At 45.3% G+C, this 17902-nt stretch overlaps 1 protein-coding gene across 1 annotated transcript in view; it reads left to right on the top strand.

Annotated features, from left to right (window-relative positions):
- Positions 1-17902, top strand: part of PHKB (phosphorylase kinase regulatory subunit beta) — a 119230-nt gene that overhangs the window by 86607 nt on the left and 14721 nt on the right. The window contains exons 15-22 of the mRNA XM_075836804.1: positions 5963-6046; positions 7016-7120; positions 9112-9194; positions 9278-9368; positions 12463-12524; positions 13550-13709; positions 13797-13878; positions 15543-15600. Coding sequence (XP_075692919.1) covers positions 5963-6046; positions 7016-7120; positions 9112-9194; positions 9278-9368; positions 12463-12524; positions 13550-13709; positions 13797-13878; positions 15543-15600 — 725 coding nt within the window. The remainder of the gene's footprint in view (positions 1-5962; positions 6047-7015; positions 7121-9111; positions 9195-9277; positions 9369-12462; positions 12525-13549; positions 13710-13796; positions 13879-15542; positions 15601-17902) is intronic.

Below are 17902 nucleotides of genomic sequence, written 5' to 3'. Positions count from 1 at the left end.
TGTGTGACTGATATCAGCCGCTCCTCTTATATCACTCCAGTACTATTATATCCTCCAGAGACATTACATCATATATGTGACTGATATCAGCCGCTCCTCTTATAACACTCCAGCACTATTATATCCTCCAGAGACAATACATCATATGTGAATGATATCAGCCGCTTCTCTTATAACGCTCCAGCACTATTATATCCTCCAGAGACATTACATCATATGTGACTGATATCAGCCGCTTCTCTTATAACGCTCCAGCACTATTATATCCTCCAGAGACATTACATCATATGTGTGACTGATATCAGCCGCTCCTCTTATATCGCTCCAGTACGATTATATCCTCCAGAGACATTACATCATATGTGTGATTGATATCAGCCGCTCCTCTTATAACACTCCAGCGCTATTATATCCTCCAGAGACATTACATCATATGTGACTGATATCAGCCGCTCCTCGTATAACACTCCAGTACTATTATATCCTCCAGAGACATTACATCATATGTGTGACTGATATCAGCCGCTCCTCTTCTAACACTCCAGCACTATTATATCCTCCAGAGACATTACATCATATGTGACTGATATCAGCCGCTCCTCGTATAACACTCCAGTACTATTATATCCTCCAGAGACATTACATCATATGTGACTGATATCAGCCGCTCCTCTTATAACACTCCAGCACTATTATATCCTCCAGAGACATTACATCATATGTGACCGATATCAGCCGCTCCTCTTATAACACTCCAGCACTATTATATCCTCCAGAGACATTACATCATATATGTGACTGATATCAGCCGCTCCTCTTATAACACTCCAGTACTATTATATCCTCCAGAGACATTACATCATATGTGTGACTGATATCAGCCGCTCCTCTTATAACACTCCAGTACTATTATATCCTCCAGAGACATTACATCATATGTGTGACTGATATCAGCCGCTCCTCTTATAGGACTCCAGCGCTATTATATCCTCCAGAGACATTACATCATATGTGTGATTGATATCAGCCGCTCCTCTTATATCACTCCAGTACTATTATATCCTCCAGAGACATTACATCATATGTGACTGATATCAGCCGCTCCTCTTATAACACTCCAGTACCATTATATCCTCCAGAGACATTACATCATATGTGACTGATATCAGCCGCTCCTCTTATATCACTCCAGCACTATTATATCCTCCAGAGACATTACATCATATATGTGTGACTGATATCAGCCGCTCCTCTTATATCACTCCAGTACTATTATATCCTCCAGAGACATTACATCATATATGTGACTGATATCAGCCGCTCCTCTTATAACACTCCAGCACTATTATATCCTCCAGAGACAATACATCATATGTGACTGATATCAGCCGCTTCTCTTATAACGCTCCAGCACTATTATATCCTCCAGAGACATTACATCATATGTGACTGATATCAGCCGCTTCTCTTATAACGCTCCAGCACTATTATATCCTCCAGAGACATTACATCATATGTGTGACTGATATCAGCCGCTCCTCTTATATCGCTCCAGTACGATTATATCCTCCAGAGACATTACATCATATGTGTGATTGATATCAGCCGCTCCTCTTATAACACTCCAGTACTATTATATCCTCCAGAGACATTACATCATATATGACTGATATCAGCCGCTCCTCTTATATCACTCCAGTACGATTATATCCTCCAGAGACATTACGTCATATGTGTGACTGATATCAGCCGCTCCTCTTATAACACTCCAGCACTATTATATCCTCCAGAGACATTACATCATATGTGTGACTGATATCAGCCGCTCCTCGTATAACACTCCAGTACTATTATATCCTCCAGAGACATTACATCATATGTGTGACTGATATCAGCCGCTCCTCTTCTAACACTCCAGTACTATTATATCCTCCAGAGACATTACATCATATGTGTGACTGATATCAGCCGCTCCTCGTATAACACTCCAGTACTATTATATCCTCCAGAGACATTACATCATATGTGACCGATATCAGCCGCTCCTCTTATAACACTCCAGTACTATTATATCCTCCAGAGACATTACATCATATGTGTGACTGATATCAGCCGCTCCTCTTATAGCACTCCAGCGCTATTATATCCTCCAGAGACATTACATCATATGTGTGATTGATATCAGCCGCTCCTCTTATAACACTCCAGCGCTATTATATCCTCCAGAGACATTACATCATATGTGACTGATATCAGCCGCTCCTCTTATAACGCTCCAGCACTATTATATCCTCCAGAGACATTACATTATATGTGTGACTGATATCAGCCGCTCCTCTTATAACACTCCAGTACCATTATATCCTCCAGAGACATTACATCATATGTGACTGATATCAGCCGCTTCTCTTATAACACTCCAGCACTATTATATCCTCCAGAGACATTACATCATATGTGACTGATATCAGCCGCTTCTCTTATAACGCTCCAGCACTATTATATCCTCCAGAGACATTACATCATATGTGTGACTGATATCAGCCGCTCCTCTTATAACACTCCAGTACTATTATATCCTCCAGAGACATTACATCATATATGACTGATATCAGCCGCTCCTCTTATATCACTCCAGTACGATTATATCCTCCAGAGACATTACGTCATATGTGTGACTGATATCAGCCGCTCCTCTTATAACACTGCAGTACTATTATATCCTCCAGAGACATTGCATCATATGTGTGACTGATATCAGCCGCTCCTCTTATATCACTCCAGCACTATTATATCCTCCAGAGACATTACATCATATATGTGTGACTGATATCAGCCGCTCCTCTTATAACGCTCCAGCACTATTATATCCTCCAGAGACATTACATCATATATGTGACTGATATCAGCCGCTCCTCTTATAACGCTCCAGCACTATTATATCCTCCAGAGACATTACATCATATGTGTGACTGATATCAGCCGCTCCTCTTATATCACTCCAGTACTATTATATCCTCCAGAGACATTACATCATATGTGTGACTGATATCAGCCGCTCCTCTTATATCACTCCAGTACTATTATATCCTCCAGAGACATTACATCATATGTGACTGATATCAGCCGCTCCTCGTATAACACTCCAGTACTATTATATCCTCCAGAGACATTACATCATATGTGTGACTGATATCAGCCGCTCCTCTTCTAACACTCCAGCACTATTATATCCTCCAGAGACATTACATCATATGTGACTGATATCAGCCGCTCCTCTTATAACACTCCAGCCCTATTATATCCTCCAGAGACATTACATCATGTATGTGACTGATATCAGCCGCTCCTCTTATAACGCTCCAGCACTATTATATCCTCCAGAGACATTACATCATATGTGACTGATATCAGCCGCTTCTCTTATAACACTCCAGCACTATTATATCCTCCAGAGACATTACATCATATGTGACTGATATCAGCCGCTTCTCTTATAACGCTCCAGCACTATTATATCCTCCAGAGACATTACATCATATGTGTGACTGATATCAGCCGCTCCTCTTATAACACTCCAGTACTATTATATCCTCCAGAGACATTACATCATATATGACTGATATCAGCCGCTCCTCTTATATCACTCCAGTACTATTATATCCTCCAGAGACATTACATCATACGTGTGACTGATATCAGCCGCTCCTCGTATAACACTCCAGTACTATTATATCCTCCAGAGACATTACATCATATGTGTGACTGATATCAGCCGCTCCTCTTATAGCACTCCAGTACTATTATATCCTCCAGAGACATTACATCATATGTGTGACTGATATCAGCCGCTCCTCTTATAGCACTCCAGCGCTATTATATCCTCCAGAGACATTACATCATATGTGTGATTGATATCAGCCGCTCCTCTTATAACACTCCAGCGCTATTATATCCTCCAGAGACATTACATCATATGTGACTGATATCAGCCGCTCCTCTTATAACACTCCAGCCCTATTATATCCTCCAGAGACATTACATCATGTATGTGACTGATATCAGCCGCTCCTCTTATAACGCTCCAGCACTATTATATCCTCCAGAGACATTACATTATATGTGTGACTGATATCAGCCGCTCCTCTTATAACACTCCAGTACCATTATATCCTCCAGAGACATTACATCATATGTGACTGATATCAGCCGCTTCTCTTATAACACTCCAGCACTATTATATCCTCCAGAGACATTACATCATATGTGACTGATATCAGCTGCTCCTCTTCTAACACTCCAGCACTATTATATCCTCCAGAGACATTACATCATATGTGACTGATATCAGCCGCTCCTCTTATATCACTCCAGTACTATTATATCCTCCAGAGACATTACATCATATATGTGTGACTGATATCAGCCGCTCCTCGTATAACACTCCAGTACTATTATATCCTCCAGAGACATTACATCATATATGACTGATATCAGCCGCTCCTCTTATATCACTCCAGTACTATTATATCCTCCAGAGACATTACGTCATATGTGTGACTGATATCAGCGGCTCCTCTTATAACACTCCAGTACTATTATATCCTCCAGAGACATTGCATCATATGTGTGACTGATATCAGCCGCTCCTCTTATATCACTCCAGCACTATTATATCCTCCAGAGACATTACGTCATATATGTGTGACTGATATCAGCCGCTCCTCTTATATCACTCCAGTACTATTATATCCTCCAGAGACATTACATCATATATGTGACTGATATCAGCCGCTCCTCTTATAACGCTCCAGCACTATTATATCCTCCAGAGACATTACATCATATGTGTGACTGATATCAGCCGCTCCTCTTATATCGCTCCAGTACTATTATATCCTCCAGAGACATTACATCATATGTGTGACTGATATCAGCCGCTCCTCTTATAACACTCCACCAGTATTATATCTTCCAGAGACATTACATCATATGTGTGACTGATATCAGCCGCTCCTCTTATATCACTCCAGCACTATTATATCCTCCAGAGACATTACATCATATGTGTGACTGATATCAGCCGCTCCTCTTATAACACTCCAGTACTATTATATCCTCCAGAGACATTACATCATATGTGACTGATATCAGCCGCTCCCCTTATATCACTCCAGCACTATTATATCCTCCAGAGACATTACATCATATGTGTGACTGATATCAGCCGCTCCTCTTATATCACTCCAGCACTATTATATCCTCCAGAGACATTACATCATATGTGTGACTGATATCAGCCGCTCCTCTTATAACACTCCAGTACTATTATATCCTCCAGAGACATTACATCATATGTGACTGATATCAGCCGCTCCCCTTATAACGCTCCAGCACTATTATATCCTCCAGAGACATTACATCATATGTGTGACTGATATCAGCCGCTCCCCTTATAACGCTCCAGCACTATTATATCCTCCAGAGACATTACATCATATGTGTGACTGATATCAGCCGCTCCTCTTATAACACTCCAGTACTATTATATCCTCCAGAGACATTACATCATATGTGACTGATATCAGGCGCTCCCCTTATATCACTCCAGCACTACTATATCCTCCAGAGACATTACATCATATGTGTGACTGATATCAGCCGCTCCTCTTATATCACTCCAGCACTATTATATCCTCCAGAGACATTACATCATATGTGTGACTGATATCAGCAGCTCCTCTTATATCACTCCAGCACTATTATATCCTCCAGACATTACATCATATGTGTGACTGATATCAGCCGCTCCTCTTATATCACTCCAGTACTATTATATCCTCCAGAGACATTACATCATATGTGACTGATATCAGCCGCTCCCCTTATAACGCTCCAGCACTATTATAAACTGATGATTTAGGGTTAATGTCCCTTTAATATTTCTTGTGGTTATTTTCAGGCTTATCTTCACCTGGGGGTCCATGAGATGCTGGGCTTGTCAGGAAGACCGGATAGACCCATCGGGTGTCTGGGGACATCGAAGGTCAGTAGTGTGATACGCTTCGTGTTGTGTCGCGGTCGTCGTGTGTCCGTGCTCCGTGGTATCACTTGTTGCTTGTATTCTGCGCGGTTGTCACATTGTGTCTTCTGTGTCCCTGTGCACGCAACACAACCACATCAATGTTCCCATATCACCCATGTAATCACTCACATCAGGTCCTGTCCCCAAGAGCTCACAGTCTAATCCTCGATCTCATGCCTCAGTATGGAGTTGGAGTGTGAGAGTGAACCCATAGCGCTTGTTCACACGTCAAGGTCAAAATTGCAGCAAAAAACGCCTCCTGACCGCAACGTGTGAACACTCCCATACAAGCACCGGCAGAAGTTACAACCTACATGATGCTTTAACCTGGGCGAGGAGTAGATAATCTGACTATTTAAAGGGGTTTTCCATTAGTGAAGCCTTTGATACATTTGCCGGCAGCAATTCGGTGTTTTGGGATAATACCTATGTAGATATGGCCACACTTTCATACGGATGTAGCAGAGCTGAGTTGCTGGGCTGTTATATCCCTGTGGGTTTCTATGCAGGTAACATACTTTATCTTACAAGTGGACAATCCCTTTATATATCCCAATTAGGGTCACCCAGTTTATTATGCGGAGTGGAATGCCCCTTAAAGGACCCTGCTCACTCGTGCTTTATATGGACACCCCAATGATTACGGCATCATGTAATGCGTCGCTGCAGGGGACGTTGTTCTCTTCCAAGCTGATCCCCACTGATAATAGTTCATCACGGGGGTCTCCGCTGCAGGGTGCCCCACAATCAACTAGTGACTAGAGGACCCCCTGTCCTGATGATGCACCAAAAAAACTGTTAAATTGCAGAATCAACTCTGCTACATCTGTAAGGACTACAGCACCCATTATACACCCCTATGCACTATATGGGTACAGACGTCTCTGCGTCAGTCTTAAAGGGCCCATTCTTGTATTTGTCCCTCCACAGATTTATCGCATCCTCGGGAAGACTGTGGTTTGTTATCCCATCGTGTTTGACCTGAGCGACTTCTACATGTCCCAGGACGTCATGCTGCTCATCGACGACATTCAGGTGACTCCCGTGTCCAGGAATCTTGCTTCGTTTTAATGTGTCGCTTGACGTAATCTTGTAACCGGAATGAGCTGAGCGTCACTGTTGGATATATTTGTATTGTAAATTCCAATAATCCAGCACTCAGTTCCTGCTAATCTGGAATGCAACAAAAATACACATGCTCTGGATTACTGTGATCGTCCAGCACTTGGAAGGTGGGGGGTCATTTGCAGCAGGGTGGGCTGCAGGTCTCAGTATGACCGATATGACTGGAGTCACAGCCGGAGTGGGCAAGACAATATCGGTCTAGTTATATCTGACCTGCCAATAGTTTGGACATTCCTATAATCCGGCACCTCAGTGTCCAAGGGCCGGCTGGATTATGTGAATTTGACTATATAATGTTGAGTCAATTTGTCTCACTGATCTTGTATTGTTATTAGTAAGGCCTTGTTCACACGACGCGGTTTACACGGCGAGAAACGCGTCAGAAAGCATGCTGTAAACTTTCCATTGATATTGTAGTGCATACGACGCATTTTTTTTATGCGCGCGTTTAAAACCGCGTTGTGTAAAAAAAGAAGCATCAGGTCAATTCCTGGTGCGTAAACTGTGACGAAAACGCGCCTAATTCGCACAGTCAATGGGAGTCCTAATTATGGACCCAGAAAATGCGTCAAAAATCGTGGCAAACAAAGCATCAAAAACGCCTGTACTTTAAAAAGCGCTTTGCAAAAACGCTAGTGTTTTTTACGTGTTTACACATCAGTTTTTTTGAGCGCCGTGTGAACAAGGCCTTACATCACATGTTATACTCTAGTCACAGCCAAAGCTGCATTAAGAATTCTGAGCTGGTGTCCGCGCTCATGCTGGAGAATCTTACAGCTCACGGCTAGTTCTGTGGATGCTCTAATATAAAGTTATTATACATGAAGAACTTCCACAGTGTCTTATAGGAGTCAGGCAGGTTTGTCACCAGTCATAGTGCTGATGGTTCATACATGGCAAATAGCAGAATTCAGAATGCATCTTTGGATGTGACTAGAGTATAGGACAAGATATAACGCTTTTCTACGTTTTGGAAGGCAGCATAACGTTGTGATGTGTGTGACTCGTCTGTAAACACAATGTACAGAGGACGGACATTTTTCTGAATCTTTCCTGCTGGAGATTAACGCCGGGCCCGCGCCACATGGACTCCGCCCTGACGCAGGACTCCGCCCTGACACAGGACTTGTCAGCCAGGACTAATACACCTGTAAATCAATCAGTGATTTCCGGGCCAGTCGAGGGACCAATCACCTGTAACGCTCGGCTGAGGCGCACGCTCCCTTCGGTCACTATTATAATGATTCAGCTGCTGTAGATAATAAGACGCCAGTTCTACCAGCGCTGCTCTAGTTCTATCTGTTTCTGGGAAAGCTGGGTGAAAAACTATATCACCTCCAAAAAGCTCTCACAGGGGTTGTCACTCAGCTTTCCTAAACTCCTGACAAGTAATTATACGCCTGCAATGCAAATTGACGTTTTTAGGGAAATGTACGCGGGAGCGATTTCAATTAGCGGAATTAGTCAAGTAAACATACGAGGCTGGAAACGCGTGGGATAAATATCCGAAACGTTTTTAACCCTCTGCACGCTGGGAGGAGGGGTTCTTAAAGGAGAACTCTAGATAAAGTTACAAAAAATAAATAAATAGGGAGTTACCCAGAGTGCCAAGCGCAAATCCTGAGTGCTCAACCTTCAAGATGTGTGCAGATGATGGGTCGTCTCCGCTGGTGCCTCGCTGTGTATTCTACTGGTGGAGAATATTTCATGGGACGACACAAGGAGTTAATCTGTCCGACCACTTAGGAGTTCAATCTGCGGACCCCGGAGCGGTAGACGTTATAGGGATTGGGTGGCATTCAGGGCATGTTTGGGGGGTTGTGATCCTTGCAGCAGCTGGTCGAGCTTGCTGGGACCTGTAGTCGTAGGTCGCTTTGGTGACTTCTGGGTCTCTTTTGCAGAATGCTCTGCAGTTCATCCGGCAGTACTGGAAGATGAAGGGGCGCCCTCTGTTCCTGGTGCTGATTCGTGAGGATAACATCCGGTACAGTATAGGATTACAAGGTTTAGGATTATTAGATTTATAATCTCTCTCTCTATAACTTCTGCCTCTTCTATGACCCTCAGGGGGAGCCGATTTAACCCTATCCTAGACATGCTCGCCTCCTTTAAGAATGGAAACGTGGCAGGAGTCAAAGTTCATGTAGACAGACTGCAGGTAAGTGACGGTTCACATCTGGACATTTGCTTTTTTTGGGTTCTTTGGGGCTAGAAAATGGGGTGTAAACAGGGCTAGCTCCGGGTCTATGTGGGCCCTTGGGTGGGAAATCACGGCGGCAGAAAACGGCCATTTGTACCGCCACATAGAAGTTAGGCCCCCAGTTTGTGCCCCATTATATACAATGCCCTCTGTTGACAGCGCCACACACACTCTCCCTGTAGGTACCGCCATTGGGGCTCCCTCTAGGCGTGGAATCCCCAACCAGAGCGCGGCCGACGGTCTGGCCAGGGATTCCTCTCCTGGAGGAGCCCCTCATGTCACTGTCCATATATGAACAGGGACATTAGGGGCTCCCTCTAGGAGCAGAATCCCCTGCCAGAGCATCAACAACGCTCTGGCCGGGGATTCCTCTCCTGGAGGAGCCATGACGGCACCCGGCGCCAAAGTGGGCACCCCTCCAAGGGTAGTGGGCCCCAGAACTTGCTCGAGTTCGCGGAGTGCTGAGGCCGGCCCTGGGTGTAAATGACAAAGCACATGAACCACCCTATCACCCTCATATACCCTGTGTTTAAATTGAGTCCCCTAGTGGTGATCTCGGGGACTGCAGCTGCAGGGGCGGGAGCTGTGTGTTTATATGCAGCTCATTAATTGTCGTTTCTTAGTTATTTCAGGTTCTGAAAAAGCTGGGTGACCACAAATAAGACCACCATTATGTCCACCGCCCTCAGGGGTTGTCACTAATCTCACCTTGTCTGCTGAATGGCAAAGCTGCTTGGGAATGGGAGCACGGCCATTCAGGACTTTTGGAAAGTTGGATGAGAATTTATGCGCGAGCAGTAATGGCCGCCACGTTGGTTTTCACCGACCTTCCCTAAAAACCTAATTATGTAATGAGACACCCAGGAGACTGGGACAAGCTCTATGGGGGCTCCTAATGGTGCTCATATTCACGGTCACCCAGCTTTGCCAGAATCCGATAAGAAGAAAACCGTTCAATGACAAACTTGGCTCTGCTACATCTCTAGTACCAAACATGTACTGCATTGGTGGCATGTCATGACTTAACCTTGCACTATGTAGCGTAGCAGTGCTATTAAAATCCTTGGTACTGGGCTGTATGTTCCCCCGTTGGGACAATTCGTCCTTTTCCTACATTTGGTGCTAAAAGATGTAGCAGAGCTGAATTTGACATTAGTTGAGATCATGCAGTCGGCTTATCTGCAGTCCTATGTAAATCCACATGGTGATAATCCTCATGTGACGAGCTCGGCTCTGCTACATCTGTAAGTAGTATTTTTATATCTGGTCGCCGCGCAGTGACGGAGCAGGGTCCTCTGAATAATTGACGGGATTGTGTTTCCTCGGCTTTACAATCGTTGTGCTTTTAGCTCTGTTCACTTATTTATACAACCTGTGAAATGCTCCAAACTCTTCATCTTTGTTTTAATCGCGCGGAAGTGACAAGACGATAGCGGCAATTCCCACCGCGCCGCGCTGACGCTTCCTGCCAGTTCATTGGCGGTTCCCACAAGCACGGAGCAAAACAGAATCCCCTCCCCACAAAAATAATCCCCAAATCTTCCCTATTCTGATATCTTTTTATAAAGTTTATAACTGTGGCCATAGAGGTTGTCACCCAGCTTTCCCAGGAGCCGAGATATAACTATGAGATGGCACCGGTGTAGTGAGAGCATAAATTAGTTTTGGGGTTACATGGCGCAATAGACTGATAAATGTGGGGCTCTATTTCCAGAAGTATTTGCCCCCTTTTCCTGACGTTCAGTATGTCTTGTACTTACCTCATTCATATAAACAGATGTAGCAGAGCTCAACTTTACTCAGCTCATGGTGACATCACGATATTTGGTTTTACATAGGACTGCAGCTAAGTCTATTGCATTATTTTAGCGCGGAGTTGTCATTGTGCAAACAAGGAATGGTTCATTAACCAAGTCAGCTCTGCTACATCTGTACATTGTTCCAGGATTTTAACAAATAAGGTTTGGGTTCTTAAAAAATGCCAAAAAGCTGATTATTTGGGATCTTTACAAGGAGCGGTTCACAGGTGGGGGGGTCACGCACGTTGTGCTCTGCTACATGATCATTTCTAAGCACTCGTCTCATGTAAACATATGAAGTCAAATTTACCAAAAGTTACAAAATTGCCGTTCAGATGTTTTGGGTTTTTCTTCAGTCGCCGGGTTGCAGGATTTTTATTTTTCGCCCAGCTGTACCCCCTCCCCCACTCCGCACTTACATTAATGACGGAGCTTAAAAAAAGTAGCGAGAACCATTAAAATAATTGAACATTTTTAAAATTCACTTTAGTGGCGGCCAATTTTTGTGATTTACCTCCACAGGCTCTGAAGTTTTGCCAATTAATTCAGTTTTCAGCTTTTTACAGGAAAGACTCCAAAAAAAGTTATTTTCCCAGCGCCATAAACGGAGGGGGTGGTGGGGGGAGGGGCGCAGGTTAGAATCCACACTGGAGCAACAATTATTAGAGGACTGTTTTATCTAATTTTACTTTCATCCTACTGGTGCAAAAACCTGTCTCCTGAATCTTAAACTGGATAATATTAATCTTATCTTTTACTCCAGTCACAGCTAGAGCTGCATTTACACTTCTGCCAGTTTCCTATTAGCTCTGGGACTGCAGGACCCCACATCATAGTGCTCGCTGAGTGTTTGTTCAGAGCTTGCTTTGCTTTGATAGATGTAGTTTTTATTTCTACGTTAGTCTCTTACATAGGGCCAGGAGTAATCACCATAACCCCCACAATGCACTACACCATTGTCCATTAGAGATCATTGTACATTAGAGATAATCAGCTAAACTGTCATGGATGCCTATCAGCCTCTATCTATGCTGATAGATTCAACGTGGCAGCTAACAGTACTGGGAATGCAGCTCTGGATGTGACTGGAGTATAAGCAAAACATTTATAAATCAATTGATTATATTGCACTGGTGATACTTTGTCCCAAAGCCCAATAAGGGCCGTGATCTTCACCCGGATCGGGGTCAGGCGCTGCTTGTTGCTGGAGCGGGGGCTCTTCTTCCTCACTGGATATGTTTTCCTTCCTGCAGACTTTAATATCTGGAGCGATGGTCGAGCAGTTGGACTTCCTGAGGATCAATGAGTCAGAAGTGTAAGTCCTCCCCATCTGCAGGATGATGATTGATGGAGGAGGAGGATGATTGATGGAGGAGGAGGAGGATGATTGATTGATTGATTGATGGAGGAGGATGATGATTGATGGAGGAGGATGATGATTGATGGAGGAGGATGATGATTGATGGAGGAGGAGGATGATTGATGGAGGAGGATGATGATTGATGGAGGAGGAGGATGATTGATGGAGGAGGAGGATGATTGATGGAGGAGGATGATGATTGATGGAGGAGGATGATGATGATTGATGGAGGAGGATGATGATTGACGGAGGAGGCGGACGATGATTGACGGAGGATGATGATTGACGGATGAGGAGGATGATTGACGGAGGAGGAGGATGATTGACGGAGGAGGATGATGATTGACGGAGGATGATGATGATTGACGGAGGAGTAGGACGATGATTGACGGAGGAGGAGGACGATGATTGACGGAGGAGGAGGACGATGATTGACGGAGGAGGAGGACGATGATTGACGGAGGAGGAGGACGATGATTGACGGAGGAGGAGGACGATGATTGACGGAGGAGGAGGACGATGATTGACGGAGGAGGAGGACGATGATTGACGGAGGAGGAGGACGATGATTGACGGAGGAGGAGGACGATGATTGACGGAGGAGGAGGACGATGATTGACGGAGGAGGAGGACGATGATTGACGGAGGAGGAGGACGATGATTGACGGAGGAGGAGGACGATGATTGACGGAGGAGGAGGACGATGATTGACGGAGGAGGAGGACGATGATTGACGGAGGAGGAGGACGATGATTGACGGAGGAGGAGGACGATGATTGACGGAGGAGGAGGACGATGATTGACGGAGGAGGAGGACGATGATTGACGGAGGAGGGGGACGATGATTGACGGAGGAGGGGGACGATGATTGACGGAGGAGGGGGACGATGATTGACGGAGGAGGGGGAGGATTGGCGGAGGAGGATGATGATGATGTGTAATATAGTAAATTTCTTCCATGTCTGTCAATCATTCCTCAGGATCCCAGAGTTTCACGGCTTCGAGGAGCTTGAAGTGCCGAAACACTCAAAAGTCAACAGACAGGCCAGCATCCCGTACACTGACCGGGAGAAGAAGCCGGAAATCAACATGGCGGACTGGAAAAACCGCCCCACCTACGAGATCCTGCAGAAGCTGAACGTGAGTCCCTTAAGCCGCTTATCTCTGGTATCACTTGTATTTGGCAGCCCCCCCCTCATCTCTTCTCCCATCCCCCTCTTTCCTTAGGACTGCACCTGCCTCGCCTCTCAGGCCATCCTGCTCAGCATCCTGATGAAGAGGGAAGGGCCGCATTTTATCACAAAGGAAGGTGAGTCACAGCGTTCTATATTATTATTATGTCCGCTGAGCCTCGGTTATATCTGTTTCTGGGAAAGCTGGGTGGTAATCTGTATTGCTGCCATTACAGCTTCCCATAGGGTTGTCACCCAGCTTTCTCAGACTCCTGAATGGCAGGACTACGTAGAAGCCCCACTCCAGTATTGCTGCATAAATATCATTTAACTAAGCAGCTTCCACATTGGTTGCCACCCAACTTTCCAAGATTCCGGAATGGCAGATGTAATTCATAATGAAGCATAACAGTAGCGGGGTGTGTATCATTGTCTATCTGGAGAGATTTAGGAGCTGTAGGGGTGCAAACTTCCAAACGACAACGTGCCGCAGTTTTAGGATGAGTTTTCACCCGCACGGCTTGTACAGGGGAAGCACATGGAAACCAGGCGCTTCACCCATATGTCCAAAAACCGCTGCGTATACGGTCAGCCTAATAGATGCCTAATTGCATGTCACCCAGTTTTCCCAGGAAAATATATTGTTAGAAAATGATCCTGTCTCTTTAATTTGCCCCCCCCCCCCTCCTGCGTTACTCTATTCTCCTGGAGGATAAGGGTTAACTCTTTAATTACACGGATCGGAGGACACTTGCTCCGCCCGGAGTTTACATTTATAATTTTGCATTTTCAGAGCAATTAAACGCCGAAAAAAACGGAAGATTCCTCCGAGCTCGTTTAATTGTAAAGAGTAAAATCTGCAGCTAATTAAGAGCCGGAATCCGAGGGTTTTGTTCTAATCTCATCAATTCCTCTTCAGGGACGACCAGAACCGAGAAATTATAAGTTAATAATGAGAAATACTTATCCTTAAACTAGCCGGGCGGCACCGCGCCATTGTGCTGCGAGACGCAACACCCCCCCCCCCCCCGTCTTCCCGCCATGTCCCTAATGTAGTTAACCCTTCTAGGAATGGACAGAATTCAACACCCATTCTCCATCTCATCTACTTCATATACAGACGATGTACATCCAGAGGCTACGAACCTGTACAGACCTAATACTTCTCACAGCTGAGCATTTGTTACAATTGTATCCAGCCGAGACAACCCTCGGGAGCTAAAAACAGCAGCAGCACAACTCTCTCTCCTGTCCTCCTAGTTTGTTGCAATGTATCAGTTCAGTTAAAATGTATCAGTCTGGAGTCCTGGCAGAGGATCATCTAGAGACTGTATACAATTGTAACAAACTTTCAGCTGTGAGAAGTTATATAGGTTTGCACTAGGTTTTCAGCCGCTGGAAGTTTCTATTCACTGACAACCTGCAGAGATCATGAAAACGTTAGGAATTGGAACGCAAATTATATTAGAACAAGGATTACGTTTTATTTACATGGGACTGCACCGGCCCTTTAAATGCTCAGTCACAATGAAGCGTCCCAGGGAACGAGCGTAAACGACCTGGAAGATTTGGGGCGCCCCCTCCTGGGGTGATCCGCACCGCCGGTTTTGTTCTTCGAGTTGTACAATGTGCGAGTGGAGTGTAATAAATATTCTCGGCCCCAGATAACGAAACATTCTCTGTGAGGGGGCGGCGCCGCGCTCCCGTTATAACCCTATCACACGCCGCCGCCGCGCTCGTCCTCGTCGCACCTGCTTTAATGAAGGCGAGCGGCTCTGAGACTTTTTATTTTTTCCGTCAGGTGCAGCGTCTGACTTCATGGAGAGGATCTATAGGAAAGCGGGCAGCAATAAGCTCTGGTAAGTCCTGTACCGGCTCCCGGGCTCCGCCTACGGCGTCTCTGCTGGCGATGATAAAATTACGTAAAAAATGTGTAAGCGCCATTATTATAATATCCCATCAGAAGTTTTACCAACGCAAAAAGCAAGTGCCGGCAAAGAGCGCGGCTCCGAAATTTTCCATTATTTTTTTTAGAAAAGTGGGCGTAAATTATGCCAGGCGCTTCCTGGGCCTGATTTCCGCCACAGCAGGTGGGCATCTTATTGTGGGGTTTGGTGTACTCGCCCCTAGTTGCGCCAGTTTTATAATATCGATCAGTGAGGAAAGATCTGTTCACACCTCATCCTGATCCCCATTTTTAAAGAGACAGTATCCCATTATCACTGTCCGAAATATTTCTTAAATAATTAGTGTCATCTCTAAGTCCATTATCTTAAGACATTTCATAGTTGGAATTTACATGTGACGTGGATTTACTTTGTCAGTATTTTGCTTAAACTCTAGTCACATCCAGAGCTGCAGTTATATTTCTGCTGCTTGCTATAGGCTACTCATTCAGATGCGTGTCCTTCACACTTGTGTAATATCTGAGCTCCCAAAATACACCAACAGAATTGTAAGTGCAGCTCTTGGGGTGACTGGAGTATAGAGATGAGTGCAAGGTAAGAAATGCACAATCCTACTTAATAATCGATGTAGTGTAAAGTTCAGCAGCCTTAAAGGAAAACTCCACTTTCAATTTATTTTTTTAAACCAAATAAAGTTGTAATGAAGTAGAAGTGGATACAGGGAAGAATAATAGATCTAATAAAACTCCCAATGAATTCCATAGGAAGGTGTTAATAACAGAGGGTGTTCTCCTTTAATTAGGGTCCGGGCCTCACAAGTAACACTCCCCACCCCCCTTATCATTCACTCTACTAGGCTATAACACCACAGTCCATATATATATATTCCCCGCTTGCTGCTGCACATTATAACCGCCCTATAACAACAAGTAATCGGATGAATATTTATAGTTCCCCTCATTTCACCCCGTTATCTTCTGGGCGTCTGCAGAACAGTAAGTGGCCCATGAGCGAAACGCCATTGATGTGAATTTTCACGGATTTTCCCGCCTCCATTTACGACTGGTGGAGAGTAAGGCCGCATGCACACGACCGTAATTCCGGGTGAAATTGCGGACACATTCATTTCTACAGGCCGCGGACTCCTTTCCCTATATTTACTGATGTGTCCGGGCCGTAGAAATGACCCGCAAAATATAGATCATCCTATTCCTGTCCGCGATTGCGGCACGGACTCCCCCATAGACGTCTATTGGCGCTTCTGCAATTGCAGACAATTGTGTATCCGTATTTGCGGACAGTAAAAACCCTTCCGGTCGTGTGCAGGATTCTAGGGGACGGGTGTTAGTAACAATGGGCGCAGTTATACATGTGAATAGTGCTGAATGACACTTTGTAGGGGGCACACTCCTTGGTGCTGAATGACACTTTGTAGGGGGCACGCTCCTTGGTGCTGAATGTCACTTTGTAGGGGGCACGCTCCCTGGTTCTGAATGACACTTTGTAGGGGGCACACTCCTTGGTGCTGAATGACACTTGGTAGGGGGGCACGTTCCCTGGTTCTGAATGTCACTTTGTAGGGGGCACACTCCCTGGTTCTGAATGACACTTTGTAGGGGGCACGCTCCTTGGTGCTGAATGACACTTGGTAGGGGGGCACGTTCCCTGGTTCTGAATGTCACTTTGTAGGGGGCACACTCCCTGGTTCTGAATGACACTTTGTAGGGGGCACGCTCCTTGGTGCTGAATGACACTTGGTAGGGGGGCACGTTCCCTTGTTCTGAATGTCACTTTGTAGGGGGCACGCTCCCTGGTTCTGAATGACACTTGGTAGGGGGCACACTCCTTGGTGCTGAATGACACTTGGTAGGGGGCATTCTCCCTGGTTCTGAATGACACTTTGTAGGGGGCACACTCCTTGGTGCTGAATGACACTTGGTAGGGGGGGCACGCTCCCTGGTTCTGAATGACACTTTGTAGGGGGCACGCTCCTTGGTGCTGAATGACACTTTGTAGGGGGCACGTTCCTTGGTGCTGAATGACACTTGGTAGGGGGGGCACGTTCCCTGGTTCTGAATGACACTTTGTAGGGGGCACGCTCCCTGGTTCTGAATGACACTTTGTAGGGGGCACACTCCTTGGTGCTGAATGACACTTTGTAGGGGGCACGCTCCTTGGTGCTGAATGTCACTTTGTAGGGGGCACGCTCCCTGGTTCTGAATGACACTTTGTAGGGGGCACACTCCTTGGTGCT

The sequence above is a fragment of the Rhinoderma darwinii genome, chromosome 9, assembly GCF_050947455.1.
Source record: "Rhinoderma darwinii isolate aRhiDar2 chromosome 9, aRhiDar2.hap1, whole genome shotgun sequence".
NCBI lineage: Eukaryota > Metazoa > Chordata > Amphibia > Anura > Rhinodermatidae > Rhinoderma > Rhinoderma darwinii.
The sequence above is the reverse complement of the archived record's forward strand: the minus strand, read 5'-3'. Positions and strand labels throughout refer to the sequence as shown.